The sequence below is a fragment of the Dama dama genome, chromosome 14 (assembly GCF_033118175.1).
Source record: "Dama dama isolate Ldn47 chromosome 14, ASM3311817v1, whole genome shotgun sequence".
Taxonomy (NCBI): Eukaryota; Metazoa; Chordata; class Mammalia; order Artiodactyla; family Cervidae; genus Dama; species Dama dama.
In genome coordinates, this window is record NC_083694.1 from 23,878,902 (window position 1) to 23,894,730 (window position 15,829).

At 38.4% G+C, this 15,829-nt stretch overlaps 1 protein-coding gene across 1 annotated transcript in view; it reads right to left on the reverse strand.

Annotated features, from left to right (window-relative positions):
• Positions 1–15,733, reverse strand: part of AIDA (axin interactor, dorsalization associated) — a 49,023-nt gene extending 33,290 nt beyond the window's left edge. The window contains exons 1-2 of the mRNA XM_061160102.1: positions 15,511–15,733; positions 7,797–7,866 (exon numbers count right to left, since the gene is read on the reverse strand). Coding sequence (XP_061016085.1) covers positions 7,797–7,866; positions 15,511–15,620 — 180 coding nt within the window. The 5' untranslated portion in view covers positions 15,621–15,733. The remainder of the gene's footprint in view (positions 1–7,796; positions 7,867–15,510) is intronic.
• Between the last annotated feature and the right edge of the window lie 96 nt (positions 15,734–15,829).

Consider the following 15,829-nt stretch of genomic DNA (forward strand, 5'->3'; position numbering starts at 1 on the left):
TGCAGCAACATGGACAGACCTAGAGATTATCATACCAAGTGAAGTAAGTCAGAAGAGAATAAACAAATACTATATGATATCACTCGCATTTGGAATCTACAGTATGACAGAAATGAACTTATTTATGAAACAGAAGCAGACTCACAGACAAAGAAAACAAGCTTACAGTTACCAAAGGGGAAAGGGGAAGGGATAAATTAGGAGCACAGATTAGCAGACACAAAGTACTTTATATAACACAGATAAACAATAAAGTCCTACTGTATAGCACAAGGAACTGTATTCACTCGTACAACAAACCATAATGGAAAAGAAAGTGAAAAAGAATATGTATATATATGTATAACTGAATCACTTGGGTGTGCACCAGAAGCTAACACAACATTGTAAATCAAGTATACATCAATAAAAAATTTTCAAAAATAAATAAACTACTACTGAGCAAAAGATATGACTCTTGGTCAAGGAACTAGTAACAATATTTAACTATTTCCACAATCTTTAAAATTTCCTTTAATCTTAATGTGAGTTTAGAAAATATCCAATTTTATTCTGAAATTTTATATTTAAATACTATATTTAATATAATTTCTGTAAAAGGATTCAAGATACAGATTTATTTACCCTCTGAAACAGCTGTTGGAGGGGCACCAGCAACAATCTTTTCTATATAAAATCTAATATCCCTAAATCAGTGGTGTTCATATAAACCACTCAAATCTGACAAAACTAGTAAATGATTTTTAATATAGTTAGTAATGGCTAAAACCTATTGAGCACTTACTAAGTGACAGACTCTCCTAGATTTACCCACATTGATTCATTTAATCCTGACTATAGCGCTATGCACTAGATAAAACCATTTCACATCGATAAGATGTGAAAACCAAAGAGAAGTTAAGTAACTTGTCCTGGACATCAATGTCTTCAATACAATAGCAACATATACAACAAAGCAATACACTTATTTTAATACCATTTGGTCACACTTATGTTCTTTTGGAAAAATGGTTTTGAAAAAGGGCTGTCTGTATTAAGGGACATGTATCAATGAGTTAAGTCTTTAAAAATATTAGTTAACTACTTTTCCTTCTTTACTATACAATCCACTTGATGTTTTTAACATTTCAGGTAAAATATATTCTAGTTTAACAACTATAAGTCCACTAATAACCTATTTTAAATTTAAACATTTCTTCAAGTTAAGAAGCAACAGTTTTTTACAGAGTCTATTGAAACTATGGCAAAATACCAATAGGCATTATTCATAACTATTTTAAGGGACCACACCCAACATCAGTATTAAAAAAAGAGTGAAACACTATCATTTTTCAGCCACAGCAATGACTTTTAAAACATGTAGCATTTATTGACGTCAAAATCAAGTGCTTGCTACTGTCATTATTCCACCTTTCTTAGAAAGAAATGGTTCAGAAAAATTATTAAGAAGCACAGAACATAAATCCTGACTAATATACATAAAGACTAAGCATTCAAGGAAAGTGAACTTAATTTTAGAAAAATTTAAATAATTAGCATTTCATTCAAATTAATTACATATGTCTAACATGATATATAAGTGGAAAATGTTGTCATTTTCAGAATACTGGCTGTTTTACTTTGTCATTAGCTAGGGGAATGGTTAACTCCAAAAGAGCTATTAAAGGAAAAAAAGCAGTTAACAATTAAAGAGCTACAGTAATTTTGCCAAAACATATTAAGGAAAAAATAGTTTACAAAAATACACAGAGTTTAAGGAGTATAATCTCAATCCAGACTATTTTTTAGATTCAGACAGCCTTTCATCTCTCTTCTAGCTGGGGGGAGGCAGAGAGGAAAGGAAACAAGGGAGGAGGCAGTGGAAAGGGAGACCTGTAAAATATAAAACAAGCATATAGTGCTGGAATTCTCATCACCACGAAATCTGATTCAAAACAGGGAAAAACTTTCTAAGCATCATGAGACAGGATGTTCTATTCTGTCCAGAAACTTACATGAGAAAATCTACTACACCAAAGTAGGGAATTTAATGGAATGAAAGCTTTTGGCAGCTATTTTTTGGCGACTAAACCCAGTTGTTATAATGACAAAACTATTAAGAAATGAAATGAAAGCTAAGTCAACTGATCATGAGGGAGGATCAAATAAGAATTATAAACTTTCTTATTTTCCACCAGAAATCTTTGAGATTATGAATAGAAAATCCATATGAAGATTTTCTACCACAACTAATAAAGTTAAGAGAGATCAGTGGTGTGGCTTTAGAGTTCTTCACATTTAAAATAAATAATGAGAAGTATATAAGTTACTCTCTAAAAAAATGATTCCTCTCATCTTAAAATAATAATATAAATAAATAACAATAATCTAAGATCTAACAAAGCATTTATTCACCAAAGAGTTTTGAAATATTACTGTGAGCCAACAGTAAAAGGTTTCATAAAGAAAGTACTTTAGAAATATGGTGGTTTTTACTTATCTTCGACAAAGGAGGCAAGGATATACAATGGAAAAAAGACAACCTCTTTAACAAGTGGTGCTGGGAAAACTGGTCAACCACCTGTAAAAGAACGAAACTAGAACACCTTCTAACACCATACACAAAAATAAACTCAAAATGGATTAAAGATCTAAATGTAAGACCAGAAACTATAAAACTCCTAGAGGAGAATATAGGCAAAACACTCTCCGACATAAATCACAGCAGGATCCTCTATGACCCACCTCCCAGAATACTGGAAATAAAAGCAAAAATAAACAAATGGGACCTAATGAAACTTAAAAGCTTTTGCACAACAAAGGAAACTATAAGCAAGGTGAAAAGACAGCCTTCAAAATGGGAGAAAACAATAGCAAACGAAGAAACAGACAAAGGATTAATCTCAAAAATATACAAGCAGCTCCTGCAGCTCAATTCCAGACAAATAAATGACCCAATCAAAAAATGGGCCAAAGAACTAAACAGACATTTCTCCAAAGAAGACTTACAGATGGCTAACAAACACATGAAAAGATGCTCAACATCACTCATTATCAGAGAAATGCAAATCAAAACCACAATGAGGTACCATTACACGCCAGTCAGGATGGCTGCTATCCAAAAGTCTACAAGCAATAAATGCTGGAGAGGGTGTGGAGAAAAGGGAACCCTCTTACACTGTTGGTGGGAATGCAAACTTGTACAGCCACTATGGAGAACAGTGTGGAGACTCCTTAAAAAACTGGAAATAGAACTGCCATATGACCCAGCAATACCACTTCTTGGCATACACACTGAGGAAACCGGATCTGAAAGAGACACGTGCACCCCAATGTTCATCGCAGCACTGTTTATAATAGCCAGGACATGGAAGCAACCTAGATGCCCATCAGCAGACGAATGGATAAGGAAGCTGTGGTACATATACACCATAGAATATTACTCAGCCATTAAAAAGAATTCATTTGAATCAGTTCTAATGAGATGGATGAAACTGGAGCCCATTATACAGAATGAAGTAAGCCAGGAAGATAAAGACCAATACAGTACACTAACGCATACATATGGAATTTAAAAAGATGGTAACGATAACCCAATATGCAAAACAGAAAAAGAGACACAGAGGTACAGAACAGACTTTGGGCCTCTGTGGGAGAAGGCGAGGGTGGGATGTTCTGAGAAAACAGCACTGAAACAAGTATACTATCAAGGGTGAAACAGACCACCAGCCCAGGTTGGATGCATGAGACAAGTGCTCAGGGCTGGTGCACTGGGAAGACCTAGAGGGATGGGACCGGGAGGGAGGCGGGAGGGGGGATTGGGATGGGGAACACATGTAAATCCATGGCTGATTCATGTCAATGTATGGCAAAAACCACTACAATATTGTAAAGTAATTAGCCTCCAACTAATAAAAATAAATGAAAAAAAAAAAAAAAGAAATATGGTGGTTTTTAAAAAAATCTTCTTTTAAAGTTCTACAAATTGTTGAATGGTTGGCATAATTCTAAAATCTGTCACTGCTACAAATACATTTAAAATAGTAAAAGCACAAAGAATATAATTCAAAATAGAAAACATATAGAATAGTTTTGTATAAACTAATGTAAAGAACATTCTCTGTTTTTCTCTTTTAAGGAAACACAATCGAGTTTCTTCTCCTTTGGCTTACATGTCAGGTCTGGCATTCAAGTAATTCTGCAGACCTAAGAGTCGGTTTCAAAATTTCCCATAACATGTTCTTTAGACCCAATGAAATATTATAAACAGAAGAGGAGGGAGGCTTCCAAAAGCAAACAAATTTAAGAAATACTCCATTACCCAACTCTTTAAATATCCAACATACACATTAGCATGTTAAAAGCCCTGAAAAGTCACAAACTCTGTTGATATAACATCTATTAATTTTTCTGAGTCAATGTTCTCCAGATAATGTCTGGGAAATCTTTGTTTTCTACTCATTTATTAACTTGGAGTCTCTGACTTTTTCCTTCAGTTCAGTTAGTTCAGTCACTCAGTCGTGTCCAACTCTGCCATCCCATGGACTGCAGCATGCCAGGCTTCCCTGTTCATCACCAACTCCCGGAGCTTGCTTAAACTCATGTCCATCAAGTCAGTGATGCCATCCAACCATCTCATCCTCTGTCATCCCCTTCTCCTCCCACCTTCAATCTTTCCCAGCATCAGGGTCTATTCCAATGAGTCATTTCTTCACATCAGGTGGCCAAAGTATTGGAGTTTCAGCTTCAGCATCAGTCCTTCCAATGAATATTCAGGATTGATTTCCTTTAGGATGGACTGGTTGGATCTCCTTGCAGTCCAAGGGATTCTCAAGAGTCTTCTCCAACACCACAGTTCAAAAGCATCAATTCTTCCGTGCTCAGCTTTCTTCATAGCACAACTCTCACATCCACACATGACTATTGGAAAAACCATACCTTTGACCAAATGGACAGTTGTTGGCAAAGTAATGTCTCTGCTTTTTAACATGCTGTCTAGGTTGGTCACAGCTTTTCTTCCAAGGAGCAAGTGTCTTTTCATTTCATGGCTGCAGTCACCATCTGCAGTGATTTGGGAGCCCAGGAAAAGAAAGTCTGTCACTGTTTCCACTGTTTCCTCACCTATTTGCCATGAGGTGATGGGACCGGATGCCCTGATCTTCATTTTTTGAATGTTGAGTTTTAAGCCAGCTTTTTCAATCTCCTCTTTCATTGTCATCAAGAGGCTCTTGAGTTCCTCTTCGCTTTCTGTCATAAGGGTGGTTGGTGTCATCCGCTTATCTGAGGTTATTGATATTTCCCCCGGCAATCTTGATTCCAGCTCGTGCTTTATCCAGTCCAGCGTTTCTCATGATGTACTCTGCATATAAGTTAAACAAGCAGGGTGACAATATACAGCCTTGATGTACTCTTTTCCCAATTTGGAACCAGTCTGTTGTTCCATGTACAGTTCTAATGGTTGCTTCTTGACCTGCATACACATTTCTCAGGAGGCAGGTCAGGTGCTCTGGTATTCCCATCTCTTTAAGAATGTTCCACAGTTGTGATCCACACAGTCACAACAAACTGTAGAACTTTTTCCTTACGTGACATTAAATAAGCCTATATGCCAAAGTGACGTTTTTTGCCCACTGTGAATGTTTTATCTGTATTTTTGAGGAAAGTTAAATTTTTAAATGCCTTGACTTGCCTTGTATTCATAATGTAGTACAGAGTAATGGGGGATGGGGGCAGGTCTTTCTCCCAAGCCCAAGGAATAGGCAGGCAGGCACAAGCTCTCTCTGGAGACACAAATGGCAGCCACATATGCCTCCTAGGCAGGTTTTTAAATATTAAATACCTCAGAAATCAGGTCTCCAGAAAAGGAGGAGGAGCAGACTACCTCAAAGGCAGAGGTCATTTGAAGATTTAGAGATGGTTTTCAAGATCATTTACGGTCATCTCATCCCTCACTTCGTACACAAGGGATTTAAGGCCCAGAGACAGAGCCAGGGTTCAAGACCAAGTCTTCTCACTTCAGATCTCAGGCTCATTTCTCTAGGTCATGCTGCCTCCTGGGCCTCATGGAGGGGTGGATCTGTGTAAGCTGAAAAGAAATCAGCTGGGCACCTACTATAAACAGGTATAAGTTAAAGATTAAACAAACAGCATTATCAAACACCCAGCTTAAGCCTCAGGAAGTTAAAGAAAATTAAGAAAAAGCTGATTTTGTCTCATTAGTCTAATCATCATCAAATGCCAAAGCTCATTTCTTGATAACATTTTAAAAAACTGTAGTATGTTTTAGGTCAAATCACTTTATATTTGAGTTCATATTAGATCCTATACCTAAGCAGTAGATGTTGAAGATGAGGCATATAAGTAACTCGAGGCAAACAGGTGATTAAAACATGGCTGTCAAACTTTTTAATTTCCAAAGCTTTCATTTTGATTCCATATTCATGACATGCTTTGTTAGCTGTTAAAGTTACATATTCAGATAGTTAAGATTGTTTCAAAATGTAGATGTTTTAACCTTTGATTCTGTGATGTCAGCTGATCACATCCTAGTCATTCCTAGACAGATATCACAAATCTTGGACGTGATAAAGCATATAGTCCTTTTCCCTTTCCTTTTGCAAACCAAATATTTCCTCTGACCTAATTATTTTCCTGGGCTAAAATCCTAAGTTTCCTAAATCTATCATCAGTCAGTTCAGTTGCTCATAATGCTCATAACTGACTCTGCCATCCCAGGGACTGCAGCACACCAGGCCTCCCTGTCCATCACCAACTCCCGGAGTTTACTCAAACTCATGTCCATTGAGTTGGTGATGCCATCTATCTATCATCGATACTAGCAATTATTACGGAAAAAAGAAAACTACACTTTTAAATTTTAAAAGTGCTATTTCTTTTTAAAATACAAAATAAAGATATGTTAGATAACACAGACTCTAAACAGTTTTAAATGCAAACATACTAACCTGTGTAAGAAATATGACTGACCCTAATCTTTGGGAGTTTTTTCTTTTCAAACTCTTATAAAGAAGAATCAAATGAGTATAAGCCTAAGAAGTGTTCAAAGAGTCATTCCCACTCTGTACAAAAAAAGGATAAAAGCAAATTAAGTTGCCATAGTTTTCACAATGTTTTTTCTTAATAAGAGGAAAATTGACATTAATTTTCTTCATTATCTAAGAGATTAAAATCTGACTTAACATTGGACCCCTTGAGCTAGGAGAAAATATGGATTGTTTCCTCCCATTTCTTCTCATTCTGTTAAAGTAAAGCTTCGTAAAATAACCCATTTTTCATAGTCTTCAGCAGTACAGGGAATCAACTCGACACATTAAAATTTTAATTCAAGGAGAAAGGACACTCTTGAAACATTTTGAAACTTTATGCATTTATTTTGGTGATGGACTCATGCCAAATTTTTGACGTGAACTAATTTTTTTCAGGGGTGGTTGTTTGGTTTTTGTCTGTTTTGAGAGGAGGTGGAGAAAGAGTTAAGGGAGTTCAGAGTTAAGAGGTGGGATGCAATTACTCACAATCCCACTCCAGTTTCTGGTTCCCCCTCCTCCCAACCAAAGAATGGATGGTCTCCACTAAAGTTAAAGTCTAAATGACTGAGAAAAGAAATTCATTAAGTGAGAAATTCACTGCATGTGAATCATGTGATATCTCTGATTACTTAATGACCAGTAAAGCATAATCAGTATCATTCTTTGTACTTAAGTATAATGGCTTTTGTTGTTTGTTTTTGCTTAATGGACTCAAAAGACAGACCCTTTTTCACTTGGAATCTGATGTATCTAGAGATTATTTTATGGTACCTTTTGTTCTTCTGTGAATTCAGAATTATTGTGTTGAGCTTGGGCCTCTTTTTGTAGGTGTCTCGCTAATCTGTAAGAAGAAACAAACATTCTTTAGAAGTGAAGGACAGCAAAGTATTTCAAGTACAAGGTAAAACAATTTAAATATTAAAAAACAGTGAAGTACAATAACACTTTTCTTCTGTTTTCAAAGTATAAATCTACACTATCATTAGAATTTAACTTTGTGCAACAATGAAAATAAGATACAATATTTTTCAAACCATTTCACTGGGATAAATTTCAGCTTGAGACCAAAAAAACAGAATCACAGAGCTGGAAAGAATTCCAAATAACATCTAATTCAACTTTCTTCAGTACACATGATTTTCTTCTAAAATAAACCAATAGCAGTTGTCCAGATTCAGCTTAAACACTTCCAGTGAACACCAATAACAGTACTGACCGAAGATATTTTATCAGTCTATCATTAATTTGCTGATAAGACTAGTTCAAATTACAGCTGTAACAAAGTGATGATACTCTATCAAATTATACTTTTGAACATATCTTTCAAGGCAAATAAAGAAAATTCCCTACCGATCAGACACGGAAATCAGTGTTTGCCCAGTTATCATCATACTTATAAACAGCAGCTAGCCTTGGATGAATTTTCAAGGGTGGATCTGTGTTACAAGTCTAAGCTCAACAATAAAAATCCAGAACTATTTTTGAGACACCAAAAACCAAAGGAGTGATGCTTACAGCTAAACAATAAAAAGACAAAATAACTAAATTTAAAAATGAGTAAAGGACTTGACTGACATTTTCTCCAAAGATATAAAAGTGATCAATAAGCACATGAATATAATATCATTAGTCATTAGAGAAATACAAATCAAAACCACAATGAGATACCACTTCACACCCACCAGGATGGGTATAACTTTTAAAAGAGGGGAGAAAACTTACAATGGGTGTTGGCAAGGATGTGGAAACTAGAATCCTCACACTGAAGTAAGGAAAAGTAAAATGGTACAGTCATTGTGGAAAACAATTTGGCAGCTCCTCAAAAAGTTAAACATAGAGTTACCATATAACCCAGCAGTTTCAAAATCCTATGTATACTCCCAAGAGGACAGAAAACATGTTCACACACACACACAGTACATAAATGTTCACAGTAGCAGCATTATGCATGATAGCCAAAAAGTGCAAATACCCCAGATAAACAAAATGTGGTGCACACATCCAAAGGAATATTATTTGACCATAAAGAATAAAATACTAATACATGCTACAACATGGATGAACCTTAAAAACATTAAACTAAATGAAAGAAGTCAGACATAAAAGATCATGTATTACCTGATTCCATTTACATGAAATATCCAGAATGTGTAAATCCACAGAGATATAAAGCAGATTAGTGGTTGTCAGGGGCTTGGGAAAGGAGAGAACTGAAGTGACCCATTTCAGGTAAAGTGTTTCTTATGAGGGTGATGGAAATGCTCTGGAATTAGACAGTGGTGATGCTGGCGTAACATTATGAATAGACTAAAATCTACCAAATTATACAACCTCACAATGATAAATCTCATGTTATATGATATTTATTTTAACTTTTAAAATTTGCAGGGCAGCAGGGGGTAGGGGAACCAAAGAACCAAAAGGACTTTTTTGGTGAAACATTTTATAACTGGCTAAAGAAATTGAAACTACAATTCCCAAGCATACTATACTATCCCAGGTGGGGAACGGAGGCAGGGATACAAGAGGTGCATGTGCTGGATTTCCTACCAAGCCACAGCAAAAGAAGTTCACCATGTTTCCAAAAAGCCTTAGATGGAAGTTCTATTCTATGTAATCGTATCTTTAAAGATCAGGTATAAAGTTCACTTGATGACTTCTATTCAGTCTATGAAAGGTTCACATTCTTCTGATCATAATGCAAGAAACTCCTAAATGAAATCATAACATTTACCAGGATAGTTCTACTATGTTACTTAAAATGTTTCCATCCATTTATTTCTTTTCCTCCCAAACTGGAAATCCCAGAATATTTTTCCTAAAATGTCATTCCTAGACACACTCTTTGCAGATTTTAAGCAGGAGTAAGTATAGTTAGAAATAGTCAAAGCCATACTTGTCCCATACAAAGTCCCGTACAGTACTTCATTTACTTTCTAACTATTGATAGTCTACCATCTGCGTATAGTTCTCTTTAGGAATCACAGTCTACACTTAACAGTGTCAACTGTACATCCCTGAATTCAGGCAAGCTACAGTGTGGCAGTTTCTTTATCTGACTAGTTCCACTTGCTTGGAGAATCCATGGACAGGGGAGCCCGGTGGGCTGCAGTCCATAGGGTCACCCAGAATCAGACACGACTGAAGCAACTTAGCACACACACGCCCACACAATACGCCAACAGTGACTGTTAACCTAAGCAGGTCACTGTCAGAAGGAAGACCATAGGAAATATTTGCAAATCATATATCCTATCTGATGAAGGACTTATATCCAGAATATACCAAAAAACCCTTCTAACTCAATAGCGAAAAGACAACTCAACTGAAAAACAGGCAAAAGGTTTGAAGACATTTTACAAACAAGATTTACAAGGAAAATAAGCATCAAAGAAAAGATGCTCAGTGTCATTAGTTGTAAGAGAAAGGCAAATTAAAACCAGGGAAATACACTATATACCCACTAGAATGGCTATAATCAGAGAGACACATGGTAACAAATGCTGCCAAAGTGGATAAACAGGAACTCTCATATATGTTGGTAGAAATGTAAAATGGTACATCCAGTTTGATCAACCATTTGGCAGTTTCCTTTTAAAAATTAGACATAAATTTACCATATGAGCCAGCAATTCCATTCCGTGGGTATCTACCTAAGAATGAAAATACAGGTGCACACAAGGGCTTGCATGTAAATGTTCACAGCAGTATTAAAAACTAGAAAGAATTCAAATGTCCATCAATTAGTGAAAACATGGAGAATACATAAAATATGGTATATCCATACAATGCAATGTTACTCATCAGTAACAAGGAACAGAAGACTGATCCATGCAACAACATGGATGAAACTCAAACACAGGATGCTAAATGATAGAAGCCACATACAGACCATAAGATTCAATTTACATAAAATGTCCAGAAAAGATCATTTCATCTTTAGAGACAGAATGTAAATTAACAGTTGCCTGGGACTAGAGCGGGAATATGGAACGACTGCAAATGTGCAGAGATCTTTGTGGGGTGATGGAAATGCTATAAAACTTGATTGTAGTGATGGTTGTGCAACTTGGTAAATTTACTAAAAATTCACTGAATTGTAAAATGGTGAATTTCACTGTAGATTATTAAATCTCAATAGTTATTTTTAAAAACTTTTAAAAAAATCTAGGCAAAAAAGCCAAACCCATAAACGACTGCACCATTTTAAGACAAAATGAGACATAAGTCTGTCCATTGAGGAAAAACCCACATGCTCTAGGTATCAGAAGAGCAGGTAAGAGTTGACATTCTATTAGTAAAGGAGAGAAACCTGCCAACTGTCCTTCTCTAGAGAATAACCTCAGTTTACAAGGGTGCCTACAGTTAATACAGGACTATCCTCAAGGGGAAGTTTTAAATATACTTAAAGAACATAAACAAGTGACCCACAGAAGCCCCAGAGCAATCTATGACAGTTCTTCTCAAACTATCTAGAGTGAAGGATGAGCTTTTTGCCCCCAATCTGTTCTAGCCTAATGCTTTTGTAAAATAAAATAAAAACTATCATGAAGATGTCAAATTGCAATAAAGTTCCTAAATCTTAAATCCCAATTTCTTTACTTATCTCACTGCATACCAGTAACAGTTTGCAGACCAGCAAAGATCTGGTACCACACCTTGAGAGGCGCTGATATCAGACATAGTAAAGACGATTAATAGGTATCCAATCTTCAAACTCACCCATTCATTTAACAAATATTTATTGAGCATCCATGTGCTGGATCAATACCTTAAGACTGATTCTATGACATAGGGAAAAGAGAGTCCATGCCACTCTACCCTAAGTTAGGGGGCAGGTACCCACCCCCAGGCTGCTGAGAGAGGTAACCTGCTAGAAAAGAGTTGTTTTTAATTGACCATGCATATTTAGGAGAGCAATTTTAGTTTTGACATAATTTGTTTAGATTGTCCAATAGTATCGTGGCATCAACTCTTTAATGCTTCCACGGCATACTCCTGAATCAAGCCATTCACTAGAATACAACAATTACATAATATATAGATAAGAGAAGGAAATGGCAACCCATTCCAGTATTCTTGCCTGGAGAATTCCATGCACAGAGGAGCCTGATGGGGTACAGTCCATGGGCCCGCAATGAGTTGGTCACCACCGAGCAACTAACACCCACACACACACCAGCCCACCACTACTCTGGCCACTAAACATACAGTAGAGGACAAAACAGACAGCTCCCCGTTTTATGTCCCCAAAGAGCTGACATGCAAGTGGAGAGGGAGACAACAAACCAAATGAATAGAGAAAGTACATTGTATTTTAAATGGTGGTAAACACTATGGAAGAAAACCAAGATTAGGGGGTTGGATGTGCAAGAATGAGGTGAGAGGGAGTGGGAGTGGACAGCAGACTTAACCGAGCAATTTTTATTTAATTAATTTCTATTGGAGTATACTTGCTTTACAATGTTATGCTAGTTTATGCTGTAGCAAAGCGATGTAGCTTTTGTACATCAGCTGTATGTTTACACATATCCCCTCTTTTTTGGATTTCCTTCCCACTCAGGTCACCGCAGAGCATTGAGTAATCCCCTGTGCCCCACAGTAGGTTCTCATCAGTTGTCTATCTTACACACAGCATTAACAGTGTACACAAGTCGATTCAGCCCACCCACCCCCCTTTTAACCCGGCAGTTTTAAATAGGGTGGCCAGGGAGGGTCTCACAGGGAAGATAATATTTGGACAAAGACCTGAAGGAGGTGATCCAGCAACCCAGACAACAGGGAGTGTTCCAGAAAAAGGACAAATGGCCTAAGGCAGAGGCAGGCTTCAGGAAACAGCAAGGAAGAGTGGTAGCACTTACTCTTTTCATACTCCTGTGACAAAAATACCATTTGTTTTAAAATCCTCCATTAGACTCAGTACTATGAGGGTGAAGATCAAATGTTATTCATGTCTTTATGCTTAGCTCTCACCTGCTGACTGAACAGCTGATGAAACTGTTCAAGCTATGATATTCTTACCTTGCAATAAGTACAAACATGCTTATTCCCTCCCTCAACATCAACATCCCATGAACACACTCCCGTATGTTGTAGGGTTGTAAAAACACTGCTGGCTTCCCCAATCAGAAAGGCCAGTTCTCCCAGAGACCTCCTCCTTTTCTCAGTATCTAATCAGTGGCTAAATCCTGTCCATTCTTCTTCACATCATTTAGTGGCTCCCAAATCTCTTTTTCGGCAGTTTTTCTCACAGATAATTCAAATAAAATAGACATCTGGCCTCAAATTTGTGAGTATATTAATTTTAAATTCAACTTCATTTTATATGTAGCCTGTATGTTTACAAAGTTTAAGCCAATCATGACACATTTCTATTCAAATTTGACATTGGTGGTTTTTATAATAATTTGAGAATTACTCTGAATCATGATGCTCAACGTTAGTAACTGAGGTTCAACAATAGATTTGTCTGTGCCTATTACTCTCTTACTGAGATGTTTTTAGAAATTCCAGCTAAACAGCTTGCATATTCAATTTTCCTTTGTAACTTCAATTGGACATGGTATTCTTCACTTTCCATTGTAAGGTCTGCTGCTGAGAGCCAACAGCTGCAAGGTCCCACCATCACAAGTGAAAGGCAGCTTTAGATTTCAGACTATGCAAGTTCAGTTAACATAGAATGAGGATGCCGGATGCTCACTAACTGGCTACAGAATGGAAGGATACATTCTCTGGTAATGAAGGAAGTCTCCTAATATGCCCAATTCACTTACACAATGTATCAAAACATTTGTGTTTAACAAAATGTCTTAAACCCTACACAGTACAGCAAACAGGATTTGAAAAAAAAAAAAAAAATCCCAGACTTCAGTAATATAGTTGTGTGACTCCAGGTAATCTTATTAACCTGAGCTTCAGTTTCCTCACTTGTAAAATGAGAATAATAATATTCTTACTGAGCAGTTGCAAGAGTAAGTGAAATTAAGTGAAAATGCAAAACAAAAGCCAGAAGTTATCGCACATGGCAAAATGGCCCAAAGCACGGTGGTTTTCAGGGCTTTTGAAAAATGGCAGGCAATTCAAAGTCAGTAAGGTGAGATAGAAAACATCCATGCAGGGTTTCTCTGGCGGTCCAGTGGCTAAAACTTCCACCTTCCAATACAGGTGGTGTGGGTTCAATCCCTGATTGGGGAGCTGGACTCCAACATGCCTGGCAGCCAAGAAATCAAAACAGAAGCAATATTTTAACAAATTCAATAAAGATTTTCAAAACGGTTCACATTAAGAAAAAAAATCTTTAAAAACATCTACGCATTTAAATTACCTTAATGGTCAGATAAAAACAAGTAACCATTGTAGAAAAAGAATACAGGATTTAGATCTTTCAAGGACCAATCCTGTATTCTTTCCAACAGACGTTTGAGAAGCGAAAAAAAAAAAATGTTTTACTAACACATGGTTTCAAACAATAACTTACTTTAAACCAAGAGGTAATTAATGTCAACAGTTTGCAAACAATAGCATTTTAGCAGGCAGTTCAGTAAAATGTGCAAGAAACCAAGCAAGGTTTTATATATACGCAAACCTGGCCTTATAATTTTAAAAACATCCCTGAAGTTTTGGGAGGAAACCAGAAAAGGAAAGAAACTGGACTTGGGTAGATCAAAGAACCTGGTGCTCACTTGTACCCGGCGGCTATACATTATACACAGGAAAAGGAGGAGGGACCCGAGGAGGGAGTGGTGGCTCCGATGCGGGGTCTATTAATTCACATTTTGCTCTCTTCTGTTCACATCCTGCGCGGACTCCACCCAGAGCAACCGAGCGAGGGGCGGGTGGGACTCACCCAGCCTAGCAAATAATAGTCCTAGAAACCGAAACGGATTCGAGGTGAATTGGGAAAACAAGGCTCCCCAGAAAGAGGGGTGGAGAAGGGGCGTGAGAGGGGACCTTTCTTTTGGCTGATGAGACCTCCGGTCTCGATGCTTCCCGAGGGCACCCCCTCCCCTCAATCGCCACCCGTTCCCTCCAGTCCTACGCAGGGCTGGAGAAAGGCACGGTCCACAGAGCAAGGCCACTCATCCCTGGAACGTGGGCGGAGAACCCAGAAGTATTCCTGAGAGATTCTAAAAGAGAAACTGAGGGGCGGCAACGTGAGAGAGGCGGAGGAGAGGGGAAAAGGAAACTGACTGCGGAGCGGGGGATCCGGGAGTCGGTGGCAACGAACTCAGTAGTAGCCTGAATGGGCTGGCGCCCCGGGAAAGAAGTGCTACCTGTTGCATTGGAACTGGCCCGGCGGAGGGCGAAAAACCCCAGAGAGCGGACCGTTGTCTCCGGGGCCAGTGAGATCTCTGCCCCAGTGCCTGCGGGGCCCCACCCTGAGAAGCCTTGGCTACAGATACACTGATGAGAGACACCGACAGAAAGAAGGGGGGAGGCGGCCGACTGGAGCCGGTCTGGCCCGCTCCCGCGGTTAGTCACTCACATCTGATACTCGTCTATCGCCTCCACCAGCTGGCCCCAAGAGTCGAAGTCGGCGCCTCTCCTAAAACTGGCGCCCCAGCGCTGCAGCAGACTTCGGGTCACCTCCGACATGGCCGGTCCCCACCCCGTCCCCTCCCGCCCCTACCCCCAGGAAAGGCCGGGCTCTAGGGCGCCATCCTCCCCGGGCCTGGCCCCGACATTAACAGGGCCAGGAGGAACCGCTACGGCCACCGCCGCCACCCGCCAAGGAGCCGCCCAAGCCCATTTGCCGCCACAGCCAAACTTTGCGGCTCTGAAGCGGCCGCCCCGCCGAAGCTCCG